This window comes from Rattus norvegicus, chromosome 19 (genome assembly GCF_036323735.1).
Source record: "Rattus norvegicus strain BN/NHsdMcwi chromosome 19, GRCr8, whole genome shotgun sequence".
Taxonomy (NCBI): domain Eukaryota; kingdom Metazoa; phylum Chordata; class Mammalia; order Rodentia; family Muridae; genus Rattus; species Rattus norvegicus.
Window position 1 is genome coordinate 17,023,290 of NC_086037.1, and position 27,833 is coordinate 17,051,122.

General features: G+C 44.0%; 1 protein-coding gene and 1 long non-coding RNA gene across 2 annotated transcripts; one reads left to right on the forward strand and one right to left on the reverse strand.

The window, feature by feature from the left end:
- Positions 1–7,045: 7,045 nt before the first annotated feature.
- LOC134483400 (disks large homolog 5-like) lies at positions 7,046–9,759 on the forward strand. The gene is made up of 3 exons (XM_063278681.1): positions 7,046–7,441; positions 8,629–8,772; positions 9,404–9,759. Exons 1-3 carry the CDS (start codon positions 7,146–7,148, stop codon positions 9,582–9,584), a joined length of 621 nt encoding a protein of 206 aa, XP_063134751.1. The 5' UTR covers positions 7,046–7,145; the 3' UTR covers positions 9,585–9,759.
- Positions 9,760–18,822: 9,063 nt separating this feature from the next.
- LOC134483536 (uncharacterized) lies at positions 18,823–20,431 on the reverse strand. The gene is made up of 3 exons (XR_010060359.1): positions 19,992–20,431; positions 19,167–19,272; positions 18,823–19,048 (listed from the first exon to the last, which is right to left on the reverse strand). It is a non-coding gene; the product is annotated as an uncharacterized LOC134483536 (long non-coding RNA).
- Between the last annotated feature and the right edge of the window lie 7,402 nt (positions 20,432–27,833).

Below are 27,833 nucleotides of genomic sequence, written 5' to 3' on the forward strand. Positions count from 1 at the left end.
CCAAAGCCAAATTTTCCTCAAGGCTTGATTATAAAAACCTTAGTAATTCCTATGCATCTAAATGAATGTTTCCTTCCAAATCCTGCCCAAAAATGTCTCATCCTAACTCAAATTATCCTCCTTCACCAATATTAGCCATTAAAAATTCCTGAGAAATAATACCAGTTTGAATATGCACTCAAAATGTTCTCCTGTCTTATTATGTACAGGTGCTTGAAATCACATCAAGAAATAGCCTGCATGGAAGGTTGCAACATGGGTGTGTGTTAGGGGAACACTCATGAAGCCTTGTGCTTAGCATTCAACGGTTGCCACAAAATTCCTTATGAGGAAGACTTGAAATCATTATGGTCCTAGAAACAGTGTGGAGGCCAGTTGGCAGAGGAAAGTGAAACATTAGAGCCACCAGTGAAGGCTCCTGTTGGGCCCTACCTTGGTGTTTCCCTCCCCCCTCCCTGAGCCTTTCAGCCTGCTATAGCAAGAAATTGTTTACACCTTTGACAGCTGCTCTTAGCCCCTGATTTGGGGTGGGATTTATGATGGCACCCTTCCTCCCCACTGAGCTTTCCTGCTTCTTGTTTTTAAGAAGCTGTTTATGCCCCTGATTGGGCTGGAACTTTCACCACACAGACTTGTCCTATTTTCTTGGTTGGGGATTTTCAACCGCCTTGTTGTTTTTCCACAGCTTTTGCCTCTGGTATATAAGGAGATCTCAGTAAAGCCTTGGTGGCACTGGCTAAAAAGGGGTGACCCGTGTACGTGTTTTCTTTCAACCCCACAAACCTACACCCGATATTCACACACTGTCGGCGCAGACACTGACAATAGGTGTCACAATAGAAACTAGTAACTAGATTTAACCAAACTATCACATTAATGCTGTATTTCGTGGTTTTTTTCTTTTTGCTCTCCTAGAACCTGGAAGAGGCTTGGGGTTTTCTAATCCTACTCATAATTTATTATCCTTCCCAACACTATGTGCTTTGTTCTGTTAATGCTAACAGCGCCATCCAATACCTAGGATATTTTCTACTGACATGTGTGACATGAGACAAAACAGTCCCTGTCATCCGTCACCTGAATAAACTTCCTTAGAGGACAGTGTAGTTGGAGGGTCCTTCTTTCCTCTCCAAGATCGAGAAACATTTCCAGTCTTCAGACAAGTGTGTCAGCCATTGTCCAGTGACTGTCCTGAGATGTCCACATTGTCAGCTGAGTGTCGTCATCCAGCCTGCCCTGTAATTGTTGTAGATGATTAATAGGGTTCCAGCCCTAGGATTTAATTCAGTGCTACAGTACCTGCCAAACACGCTCAAAGCCCTAGCTGCCACCCTAGTCCTGTGTGCTCTAGAGAAAGAAAATAAAGAACCACATTGTCTCTCAAGTTTCTCCTCCAATAGAAGGAGAATCTGCATCGGGTCTTTTAAGTAACTCTAAGCCCCAGCTTCCCCACAGGTCCCTCCATCGATTCCATTATTGGTGCATATTCAGTAACGCTCACTTTATTTTTGGTGTGCAAAGAATATGCACCATGTCAGCAAAGTGTGTGTGTATGTGTGTGTGTGTATGTGTGTGTGTGTGTTCATCCATGAATTCACTATAAATTATTATCAAATGACCCAGAAGACCGTGGAGAAACCTGTCGATGTGCATGCAGAATTATGTTACTACCGTTCCATGGCACCTTGCAGGTAACACTGAAATACTGGGCTGCTTTAATAGAGCCTAAAACCAGGCTATGCATGGTTTTCGGTGAGATTGTGATGTGCAACACCACAACAGAGATCAGCAGAAGCTTCATTTATTCCATGCTGCTGTTACCAAGGTGAGGCAAAGCCTCATCCCATAGAGAGTCTGGTAGGATCTGATGAAGGGCAATAAACTCAGGGTTGAAATCAAGCCTTTAGAAACAAAGAGAAAAATACAAAGTCAAGGAAAGCAAGAGCTGTCTTTTTCTTTTCTTCCTCTTTTTTTTTTTTTGAGAAGATCCACAAGAGAGACAACCCCTTCCTCAAACTAACAATGCACAAGAGAGACAATACATGAATTAAAAATCAGAAATGAAATGAGGGACATAACAATAGACACCGAGCAAATTCCAAAATCATTAGTTCTTACTCCCGAGGACTTTACGCCAGAAAACTGGAATATTTATTCGATATTGTTGATTTTGTAGACAGATAACAATTACCAAAGTTAAATCCAGATCGGGGAAGGTATCTGAATAATACCCCTAAGAAAATAGATACACTCATTAAAGGTTGCCTATATTATATATTATATTGCTTTCTTTTTGCATGATAAAACCCCTTTGAGGACATTTAGCTGTGTTATAGACAGTGTTACTTTAAAAACAAAAGAAAAAAGAAAGAAACTGTGGAGTCACTGAGATACACTTCCCAGACAGGATCAAGGAAAGACGGCTGAGAGATGCAAGTAGGGGCTGGAATGCTGCCCTTGAGAAGGAAATGTTTTTCTCACTTTACCTTACACTATGCTGTACTGTGTCCATTTTTTATGGAAGCGGCTCTCATGCTCTCTGGGTTATGACAAGTAGATTGTGACACTAGGAAGAGGGGTGATTTGCTATACAGATATTTTAAGGAGAAGCCTTTGCTTAGTCTTACTTCTTTGCCTAGTCTTGCCTCAGTCGTTCCTGGTATCATGGGAATAACGATCTTATTATATCTTGCCAAAAGGGAAAGTGAGGTAATGCATATTCATGCCTGTATAAGGGTTAATAAACTTGCAGCTGCATGCAGTTGCATCTGCCTTTGCTCTGCATCCCCTGTGTCCTGGTTATTTGTGACCATACCTGGGCCCCCAACACACTAGATGTTGACAAGCATCACCCTTCTCACTGTCAGGTTTATTTTCTATCTTTTTTGAAATCTATGATGTGGAGGCGTATTACAGCAACAATATGAAATAGCAGGCTGGCATGTATGAAAATTGCTGTGTTTAAGCTAGGTGTGGGGACAAGTCCTCAAAAGGAGCTGTTAAGATGGGAAACACATAATGCATTTGTTGCTGGAATTGAGTTGCCTCAGCTGTGTTGCTCTGCCTGCTCAGTGTCCATTCATCCTCACTCTGTTTCTACAGAGGAACTCAAGGTTTGCCCCAGCCGCCTGTGAGCTGTGATATGGGCAGAGAAAGGCCAGGACACAGTGGTGATTTCCCACTCCTCAGTTATGCTGAATTTTCCACTACTGTACTTGTATACACAAGTACAGTGTGGTCAGTTATTATAGATATTTGTCATTTCTTACAGAGGGCAACTATGATTGACTACACCCAATTCTATAAAAAACAAAACTCAGGAAACCTGGCCCTTGGCAGCAATGAATCAAGAAATATCTAGGATGGTGGGGCATGAATTCTGCCAAGCAATGAACTCAGATAGGTGGGGTTGTGAGGAAGATGTGTGGTTGAATAGCCCAATAGATTCACGTTGTATCATCTTGATTTAATCTAAGGACAAAGAAATGCAGTATCTCTGATGGCTTTCTTCTAACCCCTTGAAAGGTTCACTGGGGTTTGACCTCAGTTCTTCATTCTTCTTGCTGGGGCAGCAACACTCAGGGAAGCTTGAGATTGCCATAGGCACAGGATTAGGCTAGAAATGCTGAGTAGGTGATACTAAGTTGTTCATATGGTGATACCCATTTCATTTGTTCTTAACGTGGACCTAAGGAAAGACAGATCAAGGTCCTTAGAATACAAAGATCATTTCCAGTTCTTTTCTACCTTTCCTGAATGAAAGACTGGTTGGCAGAGAATGGTAAAAATTCAAGAATTGGTAGATGATGCTTTGAATGAAGGGTGGGTTTCTGTGCTGGTTTTAGACAGGTTCTCAATTACCCCATCTTGTTCTCTACGTTGCTCGTTAGGTTCACTTTGACCTCAAATAAAGCTGCTTCTACTTTCCAACAGGTAGTCTTACAAAGGGGCCTCCAAGGACTGTGAGGACAGCATTAGCCAATGAGACCTGAGGTGTGTAACCCACAACTATAGCTTTATCTGAAAGACCCTCAGACAGAGGAGACTCTCGCTCCAGTCCTGAGGACAGTCACCACCCCATGAACACACAGGACTCAGTCTTGATGTAAAAACAAGAGGTTTACTTTGGGATACCAATGCACTGGGGCTCGATATGGTCCACACGCAGGAAGGATGTGAGGAGCCTCGAACAACAGAAATGTACAGCTTAAACAGTCATTTACGATCACACAGTTTCCTTAGCTCAGCTATTTCGGTGCCAAGGATAACTAGGCAGATGTTTCTCGTCCTGGAATTCCTGGGATAAGGCCATAACCACATCAATGCAGCTATTTCAGTACCAAGGACGTCTGACTTGATATATGTTTTCTTATCCTGGGGTTCCCAGGACAAGGATCAAGGATATCTGTCTTGGCAGGTGTTTCTCTTCTGGAGTTCCCAGGACAAGGCTATAGCTATGTCAGCCTATAGCACAGCTGCATTCAGTACCAAGGACATCTCACTTCTATAGTGGTCAGTCAGCTTCTCAGAGATGTTTCCTGTCTTGTAATTGCCCTGCAGTAAATATATTCTATACCCTCTGTTCTTATGGTCGGGCAGCTTCCTAGAGAGTGGGTGGGAATGTGCTTTCTATACTTTCTGGTCTATTGTCTAACGTCTAGGGGCTAAGCGAGGGCCAGCTTAAAAGATTCTCATGCTTAAGAAATGGCTGTACTGATATATAAATGGGGATCTTTCTTATCCACTTTCTTCCAAGTCTACCAGCCATCTCAGATTGTTGCTGTAATATGCCTGACAATCAAGGACACAGAAAAATAACTTGATACACAGCAAGGACATTGTGATCATATCCTGTGTCGTTATGTATGTTCTGGATGAGGTTTGTTAAAATGACAATATTGCACAAAGCTTTATGTAGGACCCATCAAATTAAGGGTCACTATGCACCGTCATAGCTAAAATGGCCTAGTCAGAAGTGACCACTGGATCACTCTTCTGTAACTTCACATGAGAGGCTTGTGCTTTTTGTGTTTTTTATTTTTGTGTTTTTTTCTTATTTATTTATTTATTTATTTATTTATTTATTTATTTATTTATTGCTTTATATGTTGTCAGGAAGATAGTTCAAGTCATGGATCTGCCCCCAAAATCTGAGCTTTGCTACTAATACTGTAAACAGTATTAGTGTATGCATTCAATAAAATAACTGGTTTCTTTTTCTTTAGTACGATAGATGCTTTTGTGTTTTGTGGGGTGATCCATGAAACAGGAGTGAAGATGCTTGTTTCTTACTCTGTCCACTGAGTTATGTCTCTAGGCTTGTCCTACTCCTTTGGCTGCATCCCCCCCGCCACATCTGCTGACTATTTTATTTTTCAGATGAAATCACACGTTATAACTAAGAGAGGCCTGTAAGGAATCCTGCTTTGGTAACTTAAGTGCAAAGAGGAGAGCCCCACACTCAGCCTGAGGGTGCATTCACTGGTGGATCCAATATTTCAGTTTCCTCTGCTAACAGATCACCACATTGTTGCCAGGACAATAATGAATGCAATTCTTTCTCCTAAGTAATCTGGTGGCAACTGTCAAATGTTAAGCAGAAAGCTTCAGGTTGTACCCATAACACACACCCACATTGCAACCTACCCTACAGGCTATTTCTGGGTGTGATTTCATGCACCTGCACATGATGAGACAGGAGACCTCTTTGGCTACTTATAGGAACTGGTGTGATTTCTCAGTAATCTTTAATGGGTAATATTGCTGACTGAGGAGAATTTGAGGTAGGATGAAACATTTCTGTGCAGGGATTGGGGAGGAAGCACTCATTTAGATACATAGCAATGACTTAGGTTTTTCCAATCAAGCCTAGAGCCAAATTTGGCTTTGGAAGCATGTGGTGCTCAGTGGCTATGCCACAGGGAAGTCCCCTGAAAAGGGTCCATCAGCTTTTGCTCAGTACAGGGAGAACATTAGTAAGGAGGCAAAGTCTGTTCTCCGTGACATCAGCAGACCCTTCGTGGACATTCTATTGTCTCCTAGGGACTTCTTGGAATCCCTGTGATGTCACCAGTATCGTTGTGACAACCAATTCCCTACTTTTTCTCTTAGTGTCCAAAGGATATATCCACAGACATGTTTGCCCGTCTTTGTAGGCGCTTTGGGAGAGTTGATGTTGATAGAGAAGAGTCTAGAGTGAAGCAAATGAAACCTAAAGGTAATGATGGACACAGGACATGGGGAATGTGGAGTAAGTTCTGGGCAGTGTATGTTGAGCTTCCTGTCAGGGGTGTGTGGGGGGGTCTTCCGTTGGCTGTTTAAGTAATGGGCCTCAACCACTGGAACATCTCCACAGATATTGAATTCCATGATTATCACAATTCCTGAAAGTGAAGGTTTTCACATCATTAGTTTCTCCATAACCACATGGAGGATATGGCACTGCCTCTGCTATTATTGGGTGAACTTCTAGTCTTTACTTTTACAGTGCATTTGGTATGTTAAATTGATATTATAACACCACCAGGAGTCATGAGGGTATAACTTTTCTGAATTAAACAGGGCATCAATGTACTTCACTTTCATTGCTTCTTTAAATTCAGTGGCTATCTGACAGTAGTAAGAGGGAGAGAACTGTGCTCCTGGCCATGACCTTATATTCTTAGAACTCCTCTGACTACCTCTGGCTGACGGGGCCAAACTTACCTTCATATATTAGAGGTTCTGCGTGGCAGATATTTTTCTACAGTAGCCAAACTATATGGAGCAGGTAGAGAAAGAGCCTGTAACCTATTGGCACTTCTGGGGCATTTGTCATTTCAGTAGGGGGAATTAATAAGTCTGTTGACCATGTCCTCCCCCTACATGTCTTTTTAATGCAAAGTTATTGGACTAGAGTAACAGTGTAGGATATCTGAGTATCCCTGATCAATCAAGTCATTGTGGATGCTGAATTGATGATCTGACTTCTGAAACCAGAGGGGTGAGAGTCCTGAAACCAGGTTGTAGCCTGCGTACCTGATAATAATCGTGGAGAAGGCATCTCTCTGGTACTTGTAAGCCTGTGTGGGCGGGCATAGGGAACACCTGGCTGCTTACATCTCTTGGTCTCTATATAGTAGTGGGGGAACTGTGATCCACTTAGGATGCCTCTTACACAGACCAAACTTCTTGCAGTGACACAGGCTTCCAAGCATGTTCTCCTGTTTGGACCTCACTGTGGTCTATGTATGCTCTATGCATTCACCCCATGCGGGTTCACTTGTGTTCTTCTACCTACAGAGGCCTGCAGACAGATGTCATCCCCTGAAAATATCCTAAACAAGGTGCAGGACAACGAGGAAGAGGAGAGGCTGAATAGAGAACTGGAGCTAACTACCAAGGAGAGAAGTGAGCTGACAGATCGCCTCCTTTATGTGACAGGTGGATGCATGAACAAGAGGTATGCATTGCTCCAAACAAACGACCTTGTTCTAAACCTCATCTCCCATAGAGAGGAGATTCAGAACCTGACCCTTACTGAGGAGTGAGTTTGGACATGGACTCTCTGATTCTGCCTGTTGAAAATCTGAACTTGTGATCTGAGTGAAGAATTCAGGGATAAAGTCACTGGAGCATGAGTTCCCAGTGTACAATTGGAAAGCCCTTGACAGGTGGTAGCTTTGCAAGGTACTAGGTGCTGTGAGTTTGTGGACAGTGTTTGTACTTGCTAGGAAGGTGACTGAACGCTATCGTCTCCTGGCAGCACCCTTAGGTGACAGGTCCCACATTGTTCATCTCCATGCTTAACTAGAAGTCCTGAGGCTCAGGCCTGTTCCTTCTTGTCTGTGTGCCTTAAACTCTGAGATAGTAATGGTGCATACATTTCTACTGATTCTCATTGTGCTCTTTCCATATTTGTCTCTCTTTCTCATTCTCTGAGTCTGTTTAATTTTCTTTTCTTGTGGGTGTGTACCAGTTTGTGTGTCTGTATGTGCACAGGTCTGCATGCATATGCACAACTTTTATATGTTTCTGTGTCCCTCCACCGTTGGAATTTAGGGGTCTGTTTTTTGACCTCAGGATATACCTGTATAATAGTTTCATGGAGGTGTAAGTACTTTATTTTGGAAGCCCCACTTTCAACAGCACAGTTCTTTGCCTGTGTGGTCACATTTGTCTATACATTTGTATGCCTGGGCAGATTATAAGTTTGTGGCAATATCTGGTCTCATCTCCAGAATTATGTGTACTGTCTGCCTCTAGAATATTAGTTATTCGGCTTGTAGCATTCCACTTGTCAAAACAGGAAAAATGAAATCAGAGGTTTCTGGATGTGTGTGTGTGTGTGTGTGTGTGTGTGTGTGTGTGTGTGTTAGCGTAAGAGCTGTGGCCTAGGCTCTTGACAGCATAACAGGTTTGAATGCAGATCCAGCCCTCCTGATTGAAAAAAGTGAGCCAGGGAACCCTTTATCTGGGTGCTTAGCTTCTGTTTTCCTGGGCACACAATTCCAAGTTTCTGAAGCTGAAGAATTCAAATATGTAGAATTCATAAAGTGTCCTTCCAGGACTGGGGTAGTACAGGACACAGCCTGAGTTCATATAATCCTAAACCTCGATGTTCATTGGGTTCTATCTTCCTGGGGCCAGCCCCTACTTCAGGCCAAATCCATTTTATGAAAACTTGAAGATAAAGGAGAAAGAGGTCATGTCATTACTGCACAACTTACACACAAAGAATATTGAACATCGTGAGAAATTTCAGGAGCTCAAGAAGGAGATTAACTTCTATCGGTAAGTACTGGTCAGAAGGGCCCCTCACTTGTGGAATGGCCATTGCTGCCTCTCTTTGTTCTGGACCGGGGGGTCTGCAGCTCTGGGCCCATGTCTTCTGCTGTTTAATATCACTGTGCTGTGGGTCTTTTGGACTCAGTTTCAGTTCTTTAAGAGACTGTGACTTCTCACCACAGTGTCTATGCATCTTAACAAGGCTCTGGATAGAACTACACTGATTCAGGCATCAGAGTGTTATTAGGCCAACCTGCGGCTCTGGGGTCATACCAGGTTTAACAAAGCTCAATGTGTGGACGACATGGTTTGCATGACCTCCCTTGGTCATACTGTCCTCTTGTGGTTATTTGCTGCCTACTAATTGATGCTGTCCCGATGTATTGAGCTCTCATGGGTAGTTGTAGATCCCTTGTTCTTTTGGACAGACATGGACTCTTATTGGTGCGTGGGTCACAGAAACAATTTATTCTTCCCTGGATTGGCCGTTTGCTGTTTGTGCAGCAGCCTTACATGTATGGAGATGTATTCTATGAAGTCTTTATGGGTATCTGGGTCCTGGTGGAGTTTGTGGGATTTGGCAGTTGGAATGGGAGGAAGAGGCCTCAGGATCTTACTATGCAGAGTGTGTTTCCAGCAACCTGCACAGCCGGCTCCTGATGGACCAGGCATGTATGAAGAAGAAGTTGGTCACATTGAAGCAGGAGAGCAAGGAGTTACAGCGATATTTGTTTGAGTTGAACCCGAAGGATGAAGACGAACAGGAGAAGGCCAGCAACCTCCAGACCCAGCAAAATGTGGTAGGAACAAGCAGCTGAGTCAGATTAACAATGTCTGATACCATTTGCCTATTGGATACATCTTTGCTTCCCCTATCATCTTTCTAATCTCCCCACACCCAGTCAGTCACCCACCTCATGTGATAGAGTTATTCATTGCTCTGTGTATGCACAAGTATTCTGGGATGTTAACCACTCTTCAGAAACTGAATTATTGGCAATTATACTTCTCTGCCCTTTTTGAAACTGCAGTCCAGAAATGGTGACAGAGGAATAACATATCACATGACTGCATCTCCCTATTACAGATTGGATGCTATGAAGAGATTTGAACGAGTTCTTGGTCGTGTGACAAAGGTCATACAGGGGTCATGTGATGGTTGGAAGCACCTTGTAGGGATAAGAACCAAGTGCAAATGGCAAATGAGTCCTGGTCATTGGCTTTCATCTGGGTATCATGTGGCCTTCTCCTTTCTTCCTGCACCCCAATTAGGTCTCTCCCCATTTCCCCATTCTTGGTTTGCACTGGTAGAGTCTGAGGAGCAGCTTGTTCTCCCACAGTACTGTGAGGGTTGCTGGTGATGTTCCCAGCCTGCAGAGATATCAGCAATGATTTCAGTGAAAAGATCAGTGCTGTGTGTCCAATGCAGCTGAGGGGACAGAAGGCAGCAACTTGACAGCTGCTATGCATGTCCCCACCAAATCAGTGTCTTAATAGCTGCCTTCTCCTCCCAGGTCTCAGAAACTGCAGGAGACATGGCATAGGACGGATACCAGGAAGACAGCCCCCTGAAGAGTGAGTTTCTTCCTCAGGAGTTCCCTGTGACGACAATCCTCACAGTCAAAGACTTTTTGGGGGAATATTCTTCTTCTCAGATAATTTCTTCAATGTATAGAGACCCTAAATTTATGTATCCGTATGCCAGTCTGTCTGGTTGAGGTCCTTCTCCTTTCTCATACAGACAATACCATTTGAGAGACATCTGAGGGGACTGCCTTGACATCTTGTCCAAGTGGAGAAACTGCACTACAACTGTGTTTCTAAATGTTCATTAAGAAAATGCTGTTAAGAAATGTTTTTGGTTATGATTTTCATTGAAGTTTTCTTTTTGTTATTTCATAGTTATATATTCTTGTTACTGTTTTTCATTTTTTATACCATTTTAGTTGTTCATTTTATGCCTGTTTTTTGTAAATTGTATTCCTTATGAATAAAAATTGATTTGTAACTCTTGACTCTTAAGACCATCTTATTCAAGGGTCCTTTCCCCTCCTGTAGACTTAGAACTGACAGCTAGATATGGATCTTTGCATGGTCCAGGCAGCATGGGTAAATAGGGAAATCAAAGCCACCAAGGTGTACACAGGGTGATAGTGTCTTTTGTGTGGATAATGTGACTTTTTTTATGGACACACACTTTATGATGTAATCACTGACATACTGTATCCATGCTGTCATGTCTTCTGCTCATCCTAGTCTATATCAGTCTACAACACACATTCCTTATTGACTGTGTGCACCAGATATTGAGTAACACACACTCATGCCTGTAGAGCTGCAGAAAAAATGACAACTTTCACAAAGGAATATAGAATAATCCTAATGGAGAACCATGTGCCTCAGTTTTTCTTACAATACAGCATTAGTATTAAACCACAAAGATAATGACCATCAACGTCATTTTGGGAAATAGATTTTTATAGGTGCTGTTTCATTCATATGCTGTGTTTTTTATTGTTGCTGATTATATTTATTTTTATCATGTAACTCAATGGATCTTTTTTTTTCAAATGTATGTCTGGGCCACTCCTGAGTGCATTTCCCTCATGATCCAAAGGAGGGAATAGCATTCCCCATTGTAGATGATTGTTAGGGACCATGTGGTTCTTCTGAGAGACAAGCAGATGCTCTAACCTGGGAGTCATCACCACAGCTAGCTTTTGTCCTTCCAGGGCATGTGCTGTACTAGGTGGACACGATCACCTCCCATTTAGGAGAGAGATCTCAGGAGATGTGTATGTACAGGTGGTTGAGCAGTGCCTGCTCAATGTGGTAGGCTGCTAGGCAACCAACTGAACCCCAGCCCTGCTCCACCTGCATTCTTCGAGGCAGAGTTTCTATAGCCCAGGATGGTCTAGAATGCATCATCTACCTATGTCTTTTTTCCACTAATGCTAGGATGAGGAGCATATGTCCTCCACACCCTTCTTTCCAAACAATGAACATGCTCATGGTCTGGTTATCACATGGCCACGAGGGAGGTAAATAACACTCAGCCAAAACAGAGGCGCATTCCACAGTCACACAGACAGCCTGGACAGATCTGACACGATCAGCACCAGGTTTGACTGCCACTACTTGAAGCAAGGTCCTCTAGTGTTAGGACAACCATTCAAACAGCAAAGAAGGAACCTGTTCCCAGCATCCGAGGAGTGGGAGACCCAGAAACCCATGTGTCAATGTGGCCATTTGGAAAATGGAAGTGGGGAGGCAGGGAAGCAGCCAGAACTGGACACAGTTGCAGGGACCCAGGGAAAGAGGGAATATTGGGGCAGAGTCAATGAGATGTCAGTAGGCAACAGGCCAGCTGGGACTAGTGTGGGTACAGGGCTTCTAGTGTGGGTATGAGAGGAGCAAAAGTAGCAATGGTCAGATTCTGATGCAGCATAAAGATTGGAAGGAGCTTAGACTGTCTCAGTGTCGTATAGGGACATTATAGACACTGATGGGCAGTATGGGGATTGCAGGGTCCCTTATAGTGGTCTCTGCAGGTGTCAGGGCTCTGTCAGACCTATGACTATCAGGCAGGCTCTGAGCACAAGTGAGAGTCACGGGACAGGCCCTGTGTACAGCCTGGTTTGGGGACATTTCCAGGTGCCCCATGGACTGCAAAATAAAGGCAAAGGACACAGGGAAGCCAGCAGTTCCCATGCACAGGACATAAATACTAGTAGACCTTTCTAGAATTTCCATAGACCATCTGTCACTAGTCCTCACTATAGAAGGCACCAGCATTCTGCCCTCTACTTCAATTGGTGAGACAGCTAGTCTAACTCCAGCAGTAAGGCCTCAGGGAAGACAGTAAGAACTCACAGGTGACCTCTTTTACTATTGAAACAGGCTCTTCCTATGGAGCCCAGAGTGACTGTAGGGTCCTAATTCTCCTGCCTCACAGTGACTGTAAATTCAAATCTACCTTCAAGAGCAATTGATTCATAGCACAGGGGGGAAGATCAGATTAAGGCTATCTAAAGGCCCCAGGGTGGTAGGATTACCAGGGTCCTAGTAAATTTCTCCAGCCTTAATTACAACCTGAGTCAGTCCTGCTGTGTGGGATATCGCCTGCTGCCCACTGATATCACAACTTGGAATTCTTTGTCAAATATAAGCTGTTATGGGAATGAAGTAGCCACACAATAAACACTGGTCTGGATACTCCTAGGTCAAGAATCCCCTGTTGGAAATGCCTTGGACCGCACCATTTTACATTCTGGATCCTTCTGGCTTTTTAGCGGATTTATAAATACAAAAAAGAAAAATGGGCATAGTAATTTAAGCCTATGATCGCAGTCATGGGAAACTGAGTCAGGGTGATGGAAGACTGTAAGTTCCAAGGCAACCTGTGTTTCAAGAAAAAAAAAAAAAGGCATGGTGAAGATTCCACTCAAGTAGAAACCAAAAGGCTTTCACATGGGGCCTGCATTCTACTGGTCAGCACTCCCATCGTCACAGCCACAGGGAGACACTGGGGAACATTTCCCACTGTCTCTCTTTGGGATGCAGTCCACCCCATGATTCTATGTGAGGAATGCCCCAAAGGTTGCATCATGTGAGGGACCTAGATAGTTCCAGGATTGGGAGAATTCAGGAGTTTATCATTAGGGATGATCTACAGCTATGGCAAAGCTTTTCCCTCCACATGGCAGCCCCAGGTTTGGCCCCAACAGTAAAAATAAAATCCCCCCAATATAATGCCAACAAAATATCACGAAGCCTAAATGTCTGACCAGTCTCCTCAAAAGTGCGCAGGAACCTGACTCCACATTTAGGACCCACTATGGCCTCTGTGACCTGTGAGAAGGGATCTAATATGGGAATTAGTCCAGTATGACTTATCCTTATGGATATCTTTGGTGACAATCACCACCTGACCCCTGAAAACCCATCTACCTGGGAGGCTCAGCACTCATGTCACCAAAAAAGCCCAGATCCTAGGGCCAGCATGGGCAGGAGGTGAAGAAAGTTTGTCCCTCGTGAACATCAGTTGCTGCTCCTGGCCTGACTCTATCCTCAGGAGACAATGTTGCCCCAGAAAGTGTGGGTGTCAATGGCTCTTCCCAGGCCAAGGCTGGGATACTGCTGGTCATCCCCGCAGTGACACCTCACCCCTGCATTGTGTGGTCATCCCCGCAGTGACACCTCACCCCTGCAGTGTGTGGTCATCCCCGCAGTGACACCTCACCCCTGCAGTGTGTGGTCATCCCCGCAGTGACACCTCACCCCTGCACTGTGTGGTCATCCCCGCAGTGACACCTCACCCCTGCAGTGTGTGGTCATCCCTGCAGTGATGCCTCACCCCTGCACTGTGTGGTCATCCCTGCAGTGACTCCTCACCCCTGCACTGTGTGGTCATCCCTGCAGTGACTCCTCACCCCTGCACTGTGTGGTCATCCCTGCAGTGATGCCTCACCCCTGCAGTGCAGACCTTTGGGCCTGTGGCCTTCAGGATCCGGATTATCTGTTAAACTCAGTTCATAATCAGAATGTTTTGTGTTCAGCCTCTGCATGGACTGTACTCCAAGAAGAGTTCAAGGGTTTCTGTGGCAACATCTAGCGATCAAGCCTGAGCAAAAGGATTCTCACATCACCCTGCAGGCAGATTCCCATAGTCATTTCTAGTCCATTTAAGCTGCTGCTGAAGATGCCTTGAAGGCATAGCCACAGCGACCCCGTGTGTTCAGAGGTGATGTTTTCCTTCAGGAACCTGATGCTGAGTCTTCTCCTAACCCAGCAGGCAGTCCCTGCATCAGGCTGGAGTCTTGAGTGTCTGTGTTGTCCTGATACCGCCTGCTGTGTTCTCCTGGGGCAGAATGGATCTCAGAAGGTCTGGGCCAGTCTCACTGGTTGAGGATTCTTGCAAGGCCTCATCTCCAATTCCTGAGGGAAGGTGTAGGTTAGGAGAATGCCTGGATTTGAAATTCAATGTTTTCAGATTTCAGGATTGGATGAGGGGTACTCAGCATATGCATGTGTCCATGTCTCTGTATGCATGAACATGCAGGCCAGGGATGGACACCAGCAAACTTCCTCAGTCACCCTACCCCTCTCACACAAAGGAGCTCTCACACAGAAGCTGTGGCTCACAGATGAGGTTGCTCAGGCTTAGAGTCCCAGAGATTCTTCTGCTGTGCTTCAAAACTTTGAATGTGTGTGTGTGTGTGTGTGTGTGTGTGTGTGTGTGTGAGAGAGAGAGAGAGAGAGAGAGAGAGAGAGAGAGAGAGAGAGAGATTCTACCAGCTTGTACAACCATGCATGCACACATGGATGCCAGAGGGAAATATCCGGTATCTTCCTTTTCGAACAGGGTCCTAATCAACTATCAGGTCTCTATATCTTAATATCTAGCAGGGGTCCCAGCGTGAGCATAGCCTGGGCATACACATGCTTGGCTGTCAGGCAGGCAAGAGGCAGAGATCTTGTTCTATTCTTCATGGTTAATGCTCTTAGTGCCCTTGAGGGCCTGGCTGACACCTGCCTGGAGACTGCTGGATCTGATGCTGGCCTAGACAGCCAGGGCTATTGATGATGGATGTCCAAAGTGGCCCTCATTCTTGGCAAACTTCTCTCTTCTAGTCTGAATGTGCGTGGGTGTTTAATGCAAGGACTGGGTTGTAGTTTTCCTCTTCCATCCTGCTGCCTCCTTATTTTCTTCAGCAGGTCACCTGCCCTAGTGAGGAAAGAGAAGTGTGTGAACCACAGCACCACCCTCCCATGCTTCTGCTTGCTGGTCTGTGGTATCTGTTGATGGAGAACCGTTCCTGTGGCGGTCCCATTGCTGTTTGTGAGTTTTGAGGATTTACGTCAGTGAAGTAATGTGCATAGTCATCCTGGGAAACCCCACAGGAAGTTGGTCCCCAGGTTTCAGCACACAGAAGCACAGGCCAGAAGAGATGCCCAGGTGTTGAAGGAGGTCCGGTAGATGTGCTGTTAGTTTCCTGTGTCTGATGCATGATTGTCCCTTGCTTAATAAAATGTATACACAAAACTCTTTAAGTGTCCCACTGACCTCTGAGAAAGAACATCAGTGGGAAGATGGCTTTGAACTCTTAACTCCCTGTTCCTTTCCTAATAACAGGTTTCTGTAGCAACCAAAGGAGAGAAGCCACCTGAGGGAAGGAAGTTCAAGACAGTGCCTAGGAGCAGAAGTAGGGTCTGGCTGTAGAGGGGACAAGTGACTGGGTATAGGGACCCTAGGATCAGAAAAGAGGTTGCCTGGCATCTCCCACAGCAACGAAGACAGTCTGATCCAGACTGTCCCTCATTTCCCAGGCGATTATAGATGGTGTCAGGTAGCAGTTGAAAACTGGCCATCAGGGCATGATTCAACTGTTTATTAAGGTATCATGGCATCAAGAGTATATGAGGACATAGCCATATGTACACAGAACGACTTGCAGATCCAGAGAGCAGGGAGGGAATAGCCAGGAGCTCCTGCTTGCTGCTGCCTTAGGGGTTCTACAGAAATCCCAGTGGCACTTGGCAAGTGGAGGCCATATCAATTAGGGATTGTGGCCACATGGGGAGATTGAGACCAGCCATGTGCTGTGGCATCAGAACACTGACCAGCGATGACAAAATGGAACATAAAACACTGGTTGCTCAGCTTTGATACTGCTGACTGCTGACGTGGCCAGGGGCCATCCGGTTCACCAAAGGCTCAGCCAACAGTTGTCTCTCCACTCACCAAAAGTCAAAGGTGGCCCAGCTCCACAACCAAATGTGTGCCCACATTGCAATGGCTCCGGTACTGTTTCACCTCAGCTGCGGAGATCTCAGGATCCATGAGTGTCCAGCACGCACACACCCGAAAGAGACAGTCTTAGGTGTCTTAGGCAGCACTGAGGGTGGTGAGCCTCTGCCTCACGGCTCAATGGCCCCGAACTTAGCATTGTTTGGGCACAAGAGAGCAAAGTGCTGGGGACAGACAACCTGCAGTCTACCATGCTGGAAGGGCATGACTAACACTGATTGATCACATCCATGTGACTACTGAAGCTTTTCCTGCTCTCTGTAGTGGTGATGATGTCATGTTACAGAAACCATGCACACCCGGGTTAGACTGTATTAAAGTAGCCACCATTTCAGGGTTCCCTGAAAGGTACCATGGGACAGTAGTAGCATGAGTCTGCATGCACCTCGACACATTTCACTAGGGACTACACACACACACACACACACACACACACACACACACTTTACTGACATGGTGCACATTCTTTGCACAGAGAAGAAAGTGAGTAGTAGTGAAAACACACCAATCATGGAATTGATGGAGGGAGCTGTGGGGAAGCTGGGGTTTAGAGTTACTTAAAGGCCCTATGCAGGCTCTCCTTTTGTTGGAGGAGAAAGTTCAAGTGCAATGTGGTTCTTTATTTTCTTTCTCTAAAGCACAGAGGGCTAGGGTGGATCACAGGGCTTTGAGCATGTTCGGCAAGTACAGTCATGCAGAATTAAATCCTAGGACAGGAACCCTATTAATCTTCTACAGAATTATAGAGCAGCCTGGATGAAGGCTCTCAGCTGAAAAGGTGGACAACTCAAGACAGGTACTGGACAATGGCTGTCATTCTTGACTGAAGACAGGAAATGTTTTGCTATCTCACAGGAAAAGAAGGCCCCTCATACCACACTGTATTCTAAGGACAGTTTATTCAGGTTAGGATGACATGAACTATTGTCTCATGTCACAGATGTCAGCACAAAGTATCCAAGGTATTGTATGCCAATGGTACCATTAAGAGAACAAAGCACACAGTGTCATGAAGACATAAATCATGAGTTTGTGTAGCAAGACCCAGGTCTCTTCCAGGTTCTTAGATAGTAACTGAGAACCTCAAATACGGTAGTGATGTGATAGTGTGGGGTGAATCTAGTTACAACTAGTTTCTATTGTGACACAGATGACTCTTTTTGTGTCATGGTCAGCTTATAATGAATGACTAGACCTAAGCATGAGAGTAACCAAATACTACATTGCTTCTCTAGCTGCTGAGCTTTTAAAAGCCCTGGGGTGACAGCAAGCTTTTGTGGACATACTGGATTGGTTCCTCTGTACTTTAAATCTGAGTCACCTCCACTCTCAGCAAGTTAGATCAATTCCACAAATTGGAAATCAGTCACCTGGAAAAAATACATTCTCAATATGATCCCAGATTGGCCATGGAAAAAGGGTAGCTTGAACTGTCCCACCTAGGTTCTGGGCTTGCACAGGCCTGCTCTCCAACAGAAACCTGTGTTCACAGCTGCAGGCTGCATTCACTATGGATGCTCTGGAGGTTCCTTCCTAAACTGCTTAGATTAAAATAATTTTCTTGCTAACAATCAAAAAACTGATCATGCCAATCTGGCCTACAAGAAGCTAGTTTCTATTCTGTATTTTATCAGATGTGCACAATACATATGGTCATCATTGATATTAGGTGAAAGTTCTGCTCTAGTATGGAAACTAAGTGATGCTGGAGGATGATCCTGACCCACAATGAGCAGTGGGGACACCAGAGCCCTGTAGGGATGCCTGACAACCTAACACACTGAGCACGCACGGCTCAGTAAGTTCCCTGTGAACACACATCTCCTGAGATCTCTCTATTTAATTGGAGGTGATCCTGTCCACCTAATACAGCACCTCATGTGAAATAACAGAAGCTACCTGCAGGAGCTGTGGTGATGACTCACAGGTTAGAGCATCTGCTGCTCTCTCAGAAGAACCACATGGACCCTAACAATTGGGTAAAGCATGTCAGTGATTACATCACAAAGTGTGTGTCCGAGACACAGCCACATTATCCACACAAAAGACACTATCACACTGGGTACCCTTGGTGACTTTGAATTCACTTATTAGCCCAGACTCCATGGAACATGCAGAGATCCATCTCTAGCTGTCAGTTCTAGGTCCACAGGAGGGGACAGAACCCTTGAGTAAGAATAATGGTCTTAAGAGTCAAGAGATAGAATTCAATTTTTATTCATAACAAATACATTTTTACAACAAAACAGGATTAAAATGAATAAAAATATTTAAAAATATTTGAAAGTAAAAATAGTAACAAGAACATAGAAATATGAAACAACATAAAGAAAACTTCAATTAAAATCATAACAAAAATATGTCTAAAAGCATATTCTTAACGAACATTTAGAAGCACAGACGTATTGCTGTTTCTCCTCTAGCACACATAATGAAAGGCGGTCCCCCAAGTTGTCTCTCAAGTGCTGTTTTCTGAGAAGAAAGTAAGACCTCAATCAGTCAGGCTGGCTTAGTGGTATATAAACTTAGGGTCTCTAAGAAATGACAAATTAACTCTGAGGAAGAATACTCATCCAAAAAATGTTGTTACCATTCAGGATGTTTGTCATCAGGGACTCCTGAGAAAGCAACTTATTCTTCAGGAAGCTCTCTTACTGGGATTTGTCCAATTCCAGCTCTCTTGCACTTTCTGAGACCTGGGAGAGGAAGGCAGTTTTTCAGACACTGATTTGGTGGGGAAATGCAAGCCACCTGTCAGAATGCTGCCTTCTACCACCTCAGTTCTATTGGACAATCGACATGGACATTTTAAGTGATATCATTGTTGCTAACTCTGTGGGCAGAGCAAAATCTCCAGAGAGCCTCACAGTAATGTGGGCTACCAATATGGGACCCAGACTTATACCAGTGCAAACCAAGAACAGGGCAATGGCAAGAGACCTCATCGGGTTGCAGGAAGAAAGGAGATGTCCATATGTCACCAAGGTTAAAGCCAATGACAAGTACTAATTTGACATTTGCACTTGGTTCTTATCCCAAAGGGGCTTCCTACACAAGAGGTCACATGACCACAGAGTGTCATTTGTCAAAGAACCAAGAAATTGTTCAAAACTCTACATAGGATCCAATGTATCACATGGATATGCAATAATGAGGTATGTTATTCATCTGTCACCATTTCTAGACTGCAGCTTCAAAAAGAGCAGCAAAATATGCTTGCACAATAATTCAGTTTCTGAAAAGTGGTTAACTTCCCAGAATACTTGTGCATAGGCAGAGCAATGAACAATTCCATTGCATGAGGTGGTTGGCTGGTTGTGAGTGTAAATTAGAAAGGTGGTAAGAGAAGCAAAGATGTATCAAATTGGCAAATTTTATCAGATATTGTTAAGCTAACACAGCTGTTTGTCCATACCAGATGATGCTGGGTCTGGCCGTTGATGGTCTTTATCTTTCTTGTTGAAGTCAACCAAATATTTCTGGTTCAGTGCACAATCAAGATGTACCTCCTTGCTCTCCTGCTTCAGTGGGACCAACTTCTTCCTACATGTGTTCTCCATCAGGAGCTGGCTGAGCAGGTTTCTGGAAATACAGTCTGCATAGTAAGATCATGCTGCTCCTTTCTCCCATTCCTACTACCAAGTCCCACTAACTCTACCAGGTCCCAGATACCCATTAAGACTTAATAAAATGCATCTTGATACATATAAGGCTGCTGCACAAACATAAAGAGTTAATTCGGGGAAGAATAAATTGTTTGCTTGGCCTGACACCAATTAGTGTCCACACCTCTGAGAAAGAACATGGATCTACAACTATCCATGAAAGCCCAATGCATGGGGCCAACATCAATTAGTAGTGGGCCAACACCCTCAAAAGAGGTCAGTAGAACCAAGAGAAGGTCATGCTAACCATGTGGTCCACGCTCTGAGTTTTGAAAAACCTGGTGTGACACCATAGGTCCAGGTCAGCCTAATAACCTTCTGCTGACTTCAATCAGTACTGTTCTCTCTAGAGCCTTCTGTAGATGCCTAGACAGTCCTGGGATGAGTAACAGTCTTTTATCGAACTGAAAACTGAGTCCTAATGACCCTGGAACACTGATGGGTAAATAGCACAAGAGATAGAACCAGAGCTGAAGACCGTCCAATCCAGAACAAAGAAAGTCAGAAATGGCCATTCCACAAGTGATAGCCTCTCTGACCAGGACTAACCTAGAGAAGGTAATCTCCTTCTTCAGCTTATGGTTGTTCTCATGGACCTCAGTGTTCTCCATCTCTAAGTTGTGCAGAATTGACATGACCACCTCCTCCATTCTCTCCAGGTCTTCATAATATGGATTTGGCCTGAAGTGTGGCCTGGCCCCAAATGATAGAATACAATGAACATCGGCATTTAGGAATATATGAACTCAGGGTGGGTCCTACATTACCCCAGGCTGCTGCCTGGATTTTCCAGCACTCAGTCCCCTGCCTAGCAAGTACAGAGACTCACCAGAAACTCACTGCAATTACAATCTTGCAAAGCCACCAGCTGTCAAGGGCTTTGCAAATGCACACTGGGAACTCACTCTCCCTGACTTTATCCCTGAATTCTTCATTCAGACCACAAGTTCTGCTTTTCAATAAATGGAAGCAGATGAGTCCATTTTCAATCTCACTCCTCAGGAAGGGTCAGGTTCTGAATCTCCACTATATGGGAGGTGAGGTTTACCACAGGGTGGTTAGGGAGGCACAGCTTTCTAGAACCCAAAACCTTAATAGGATAAGAAGAAGGTGACCTTGCAGACCCAGGAATGAAACAAGAGCATTTGGAGCGATTCATACCTGTTCTTCATGGATCTCTCTGTCAGAAACCTCAGGCGATCTCTCAGGTCATTTCTCTCCTCGGTAATGAGCTGCAGCTCTTTAATCAGCCTCTCCTTTTCCTTCATGGCCTGATTCTTGCTTAGGTCAGTGCCAGGGGATGATGTTTCTCTCCCAGCGTCTGTAGGTAGAAGAACACAAGTGAACCTGCATGGGGAGTATGCATAGAGTGTTCATAGACCTCAGTGAGGCCTAAACAGGAGAACAAGCCAGGAACCCAGTGTCACTGCTAGGCGATTGGTCTATGCTTAAGAGGTCTCCTCAGTGGATCTCAGTTCTCCCACTACTCTATAGAGACCAAGAGACGTAAGCAGCCAGGTGTTCCCTATTCCGGACATCACGTGCTTACATGTACCACGGAGATGGCTTCTCCAGGATTATTATCAGCTGAACAGGGTACAGCTTGGTTTCAGGACCCTCACCCCTGTGGCTTCAGAACTCAGATGATAAATTCACCATCCACAAAACTTGAGTGATTGGAGACACTCAGATGTCCTACCCTGATACTCTAAGCCAACAACTTTGGATTTAAAACGCATTTCAAGGGAGGATATGTTCAACAGACTTATCAGTGTCCCTATGTGAAATACCAAATGCCCCAGAAGTGCGAATAGGTTACAGGCTGAATCTTGGTCTACACGTTCCAAATAGTTTTGGTATTGTAGAAAAATTTTTGTAACATACAACCTCTAATATATAAAGCAAACAATGACCCTGCAAGTTAGAAGAAATCAGAGAAGGTCTAAGAACATAAGGTTATTGCCTGGAGCACAATCTCTCCCTGTTACTACTGTCAGATACCCACTGTATTTAAAGAAGCAATGATAGTGAAGTACATTGCTGCCCTGTCTAAACTCAGAAAAGGTGGACCCTCCATGACTCCTGATGGTGTTATTATATCAATGTAACAGAAAAAAATGAACTGAAAAGTAAAGACCAGAAGTTCACAGTATAATAGCATTGGCCTTACCATATCCTCCCAGTGGGGATGGGGAAACTAAAGTTCTGAAATCCTTGACTTTAAGGAATTGTGATATTCGTGGAAATTCAATTCCTTTTCAGATGCTCCAGTTGTTGTGGCCCATTGCTAGAAAGGTCAGCTTAAGCCTGCAGCCCCCCTGAAGGAAGCTCAAAATACACTGCCCAGAACTTACTCCACATTCCCCAGAAGTGCTGTCTTTCTCCATCATTACTTTGAGACGAAAGGCCAGACTCCTTCACTCTAGTCTCTCCACAATCGACGTTCCCCCTCCCAAAACGCTTGCGAAGACGGGAAAACATGTCTTAGGTTGTAACAGCCATACTCAGTCTGAGAGAAACTAGGGCACTGGTTGTCACTACAACACTGATGACATCACAGAGGATGCCAGAACTCTCTAGGAGACAATAGAATGTCCAAGAAGGGACAGCAGATGTCATGGGGAGCAGACTTTGCCTCCTGCTAATGTTCTCCCTGTACTGAGCATAAGCAGAGGTGCCCTTTCCAGGAGACTTTCCTGGGGAGAGCCACTGAGCATCTCCTGCTTCCAAAGCCAAATTTTCCTCAAGGCTTGATCATAAAAAACCTTAGTAATTCCTATGCATCTAAATGAATGTTTCCTTTCAAATCTTTCCCAAAAAAAGTCTCATCCTAACTCACATTGTCCTCATTCACCAATGTTAGCCATTAAAACTTCCTGAGATTTCACACCAGCTTGAATATGCAGTCAAAAGTTCTCCTGTCTCATTCTGTACAGGTGCTTTATATCACATCAAGAAATAGTCTGCATGGTAGGTTACAACATGGGTGTGTATTAGGGGAACACTCATGAAGTCATGTGCTTAGCAATCGACAATTGCCAGAAAATTCCTTAGGAGAAAGAGTTGAAGTCTTTAAGGTGCTAGGAAAAGTGTGGAGACCAGTTGGCAGAGGAAAATGCAATATTGGAGCCACCAGTGAAGGGAACCTCATGTTGCTTGTGGGGTTCTGCTCTCTGCACCAATGTTGCTAAAGGAGCACTGCTCACAGGCCTGAGTAAGATGTACCATGAGCTTCTATCAGAAAAATAAAATACACAAGAGATATAGAGGGTGCACAGAAAAGTCTAAAATGAGGCTATAAACATCATTAAGTGGATAGAGCAAGGTCCCTGCACCTGTACACTGGGAAATGGCCACCACACCAAACACAAAAGTAGTAACACATTTATCATAGTAAAACACATTTATCATAATAAAAAATGAATACTTTATAGAATGCACGCACTAACATGATTGATCACATCCGTAGTTCAAATTTTGGGGGCAAATTCATGGCCTTAACTATCTTTGTCTCAACTTACATAGCAAAAAATAAGAAAGAACGAGAAAAGAAAAAGTCAAAACTAAAAGCTCAAGCTTCTCATATGAGGATTGCAGGAAGTGTTATATGGGAGTCAGTTCTGATTAGGCCATTTTAGATAGAACAGTGCATAGTGACCCTTAATGTGATGGGCCCTATATAGAGCTTTTTGCAATATTGGAATTTTAACAAAACTCATCCAGAACGTACGGAAGAGGCACCATGTGATCACCATGTCCTTACTCTGTATCAGGTTATTTTTCTGCATCCTTGATTGTCAGGCATATAACAGCAACAATCTGAAATAGCTGATAGACATGGAAAAACATGGCTAAAACTATAGTTGTGGGTTACACACCTCAACTGTGAAAGGCTAATGCTGTCTGCACAGTCCTTGGAGGCCACTCTTATAAGCCTATTCATTGCAAAGTGAAAGGAGGTTTATCTGAGCTCAAAGTGATCCTGGCCAGCCAGGTAGAGGGCAACATGTGATACTTGAGACCCTGTTTTAAACGAGCACAGAAATCCACACTTCATTCAAAGCATCATCTACGAATTCTCAATTATTTACCATTCTCTCCCTACCAGTCGTTCTGTTTGGAATGGTAGAAAACAACTGAAACTGATCTTTCTATTTTAAGGACCTTGATCTCTCTTTTTTTAGGTCCACATTAAGAGTGCATACAAATGGACATCACCATCTGAACATCTTAGTATTATCTACTCTGTATATATAGCATAATACTGTGCCTATGAAAATCTTAAGCTTCCTTGAGTGTAGTTGCCCCATCAAGAAGTATGAAGTTCTGAGTTCAAACCCCAGTGATGCTTTAAAGGGACTAGAAGAAAGCCATCAGAGATACTCCACTTCTTTGTCCTTAGATTAAATCAAGTTGACACAATGTGAACCTGGTGGGCTATTTAACCATGCATCTTTCTCCCAACCCCACTTCCACGAGTTCAGTCCATGGCAGAATTCATCCCCCACCATCCTAGATATTTCTTTGTATATTTCTACAAGAGCCAGGTTTCTTTTTTTTAATAGAATTAGTTGTAGTCAATCAACTGCTGCCCTATGTGAGAAATGATTAGTATCTATTGCAACTTACCACACTGTATTTGTGTATACAAGTACATTATTGGAAATCCAGCACTACTGAGGGATTGGAAACCAGTGCTGTGGCCTTGCCTTTCTGTGCCTCTTCCTGGCTCACAGGCAGCAGAGGGCAGACCTTGAGTTCCTCTTCAGGGACAGAGTGATGTTGAATGGGCACTGAGCAAGCAGAGAAACACAGCTGAGGCAGCTCCTTTCAGTTATCAAACACATCATCTCCTTCCCATCTTAATGGCTACTACTGAGGTCTTGCCCCCATACCTACCTTAATAGCAGCGAATTTGTTACACAGCAGCCAGCTCTTTCCTATTGTTCTGTAATACGCCTCCACATCATGGATGCCAAGAAAAACACTAACAAAGAACAAAAAACTCTGACGTTGAACTGTGTGGTGCTGGTCACATACCCTGTTATGTTCTGTATGTTATGAGGTTTGTTAATCTTAACAAGTTCCCCAAGTGTATTCTTCACATAGGACCCAATAGATTCAAGGAAAATAGGAACAATTATGTGTAAAATGGCCTCAGTCAGGGCCCACAGACCGAAGCATTTCCAGCACTTGTGCATGAGCCCATGTGGATTTTGCAATGAGCGGGGCCTAGCAATGTCCAGTACACAGTTGTGAGCTGTTGCTCTGGTTGAACTGTATTGGTGTGTGCATTAATAAACTACACCTATTTAAATGAATTCAGTGTCCTGTGGTTTGAATCCAGACCCCTTGACACCAGATCTTCCCTTCTGCAGCACTTGGGAAAAAGGCTAAGTTTAGGAAAGGTGACGTCTTGTCATAAGTTATGTGACAAGAGGGATGGTGAATGATCCCTTGTGATAAGAATCAAGGTTTCCTCTGTGGTATTTAGGTCTATACTGGCCCTGTGCAACAGCTTCAAGAACCCATTTCTGATTTTCCTTGGGATTCCCGTGATGATGCACTCAAACAGGATTGGAAACAACCAAAACGGTGGTCAGACTTGATTTATAGAATGTAGGTAACATTGCAAACTTATGTTGTAGGATATTTGATCATATTGTCATCCCCAATATTGTGTTATTTACTTAGAAAAATACCTTCTGGCTGTGTAGTTCAGCACTAGCACCAATATTTCACCCTAGAGCTATTTTTGTTTGTTTGTATGTTTGTTTTTTGTTTTTGTTTTTGGATGAACAAGTACTTTCCTATTTTGTGGCCCAGCCCTAGCTCTTACTTCTTTGCACAGTCATAGAGAGCCCTCAAACATATACTCAGACAAAGCCAGGGGAGTGTATAAAAGAGCCTAAGGCAATACCACTAATGACATTGAAAGTGGGCTCTCTTCTTGATCCACGCCTCCAGCTCTCCTGACATCTACATGAATTATAACTCCTAATGCAGTGTAAATGATGTCTGCGCTATTGCTGAAGGAATCATGAGAATAACAACTCTAAACATCCCACCATGGATAGAATTTGTGGAAAGAGGCAACTGGCAGCCAATGAGAGGGCTCTACAGTTAAAGGGCTTGCTGTCAAGTCTGATGAGCTTGACACAATCCCCAGGACCCACGTGGTAAAAAGGAGAGAACCAAGGGCCAAGCTGTCCTCTGGCTTCCACTCATGTGCTTACATGTATGTGAGTATATATGTATATGTCTGTATGTACGTGTGGATATGAATGTGTGTATCCATGTATGTGTATACGTGTATATGTATATGTGTGTATATGTCTGTGTATATGTGTGTATAGGTGTATTTGTATGTGTGTATATGTATTGTTGTGTGTATGTATATGTGTATGTGTGTATGCATGTATGTGTGTATGTGTGTATGTGTGTGTATGTGTGTATGATGTAGGTGTGTATATATGTGTGTGTGAGCATGAATGTGTATAGTCATGTATATGCATGTGTTTTCATGTACGTGTATTCGTGTATATGTACGAATGTATGTGTGTATGTGTATGTATGGACACACAAACACACACAATGTTAAAACATAAAAAGCTCCTTGGACTGTTCATGATGCCTGGATAAGTGGTGACCATGTGGGGGAAACACATGTCCATGTAAGCACACCTGTTCACATGTGCTAAGCAATGCCCAGCCTGGTCTTGAGCTCACTACCTGCCCAACGATGAGTTTCTGCCCACCTGGTCTTCTCAGAGCCAGGTGACAATTGTTCCTGCCATGCCAGTTCTGTTCCAGTTTCTCATGCCACAAACCTTCTAGCTTGAATCTCACCTACTGACGCAGGAACCTAACAGCCTCCAACCCAGTGAAGTAAGTAAACTTCTTCCTGACATCCTCAGGCTTGGTGTCCCCCATGAGTCACAGGGAGGAAGGATGGCATGCACCAAGGAGAAGGGCCATGGGCAAGGAAGACAGGAAACATAAGTCAGTCATCACTGACACCAGCAAAGTGTGTGCTTCAGAGCTGGCTCTGCTCACTCTTGTCCCAGTGGCAGGACTTAAGAGTGGTGCATACCTGTCACCCAGCACTCAGAGAAGTCTGAGGCATGAGAACCAGGAGTTCATGGCCATCTTAACTAATGGTGAGATCAGAGCCAGCCTGGGCTGCATGAGACTCAGTCTCAAAGTAGGCAAGGAGGAACTTGCTATATTTGAGAAAGGAAGCTGGAATCCTCCTGGGTTCTAAACATTCACTGCAATACAGAAAGATGCTAGGGCTAGTATGGGAGAAAGTAGGAGACAGAGAAGCCAGGTTAACCCTCCCTAATCTTCTCATGCTGTGTGAGCTATGAGTAGATGGTGCCATATACACTGTGGACAAGATGGTCTCTCAGACGGTTCAGAAAGCCATGGAGGACTCCAGCAATTCTCCACTTGGGTGTCACTTGAGTCTTATATGTGTGTGTTTACAAGCCAAAATATAAGATCCATAGGTGACTGTGTAAATTCAACATGGTCCAGCCATGTGCTGGAATATTATTCAGCCTTACAGAGGATTCAGATTCTGACCCTTG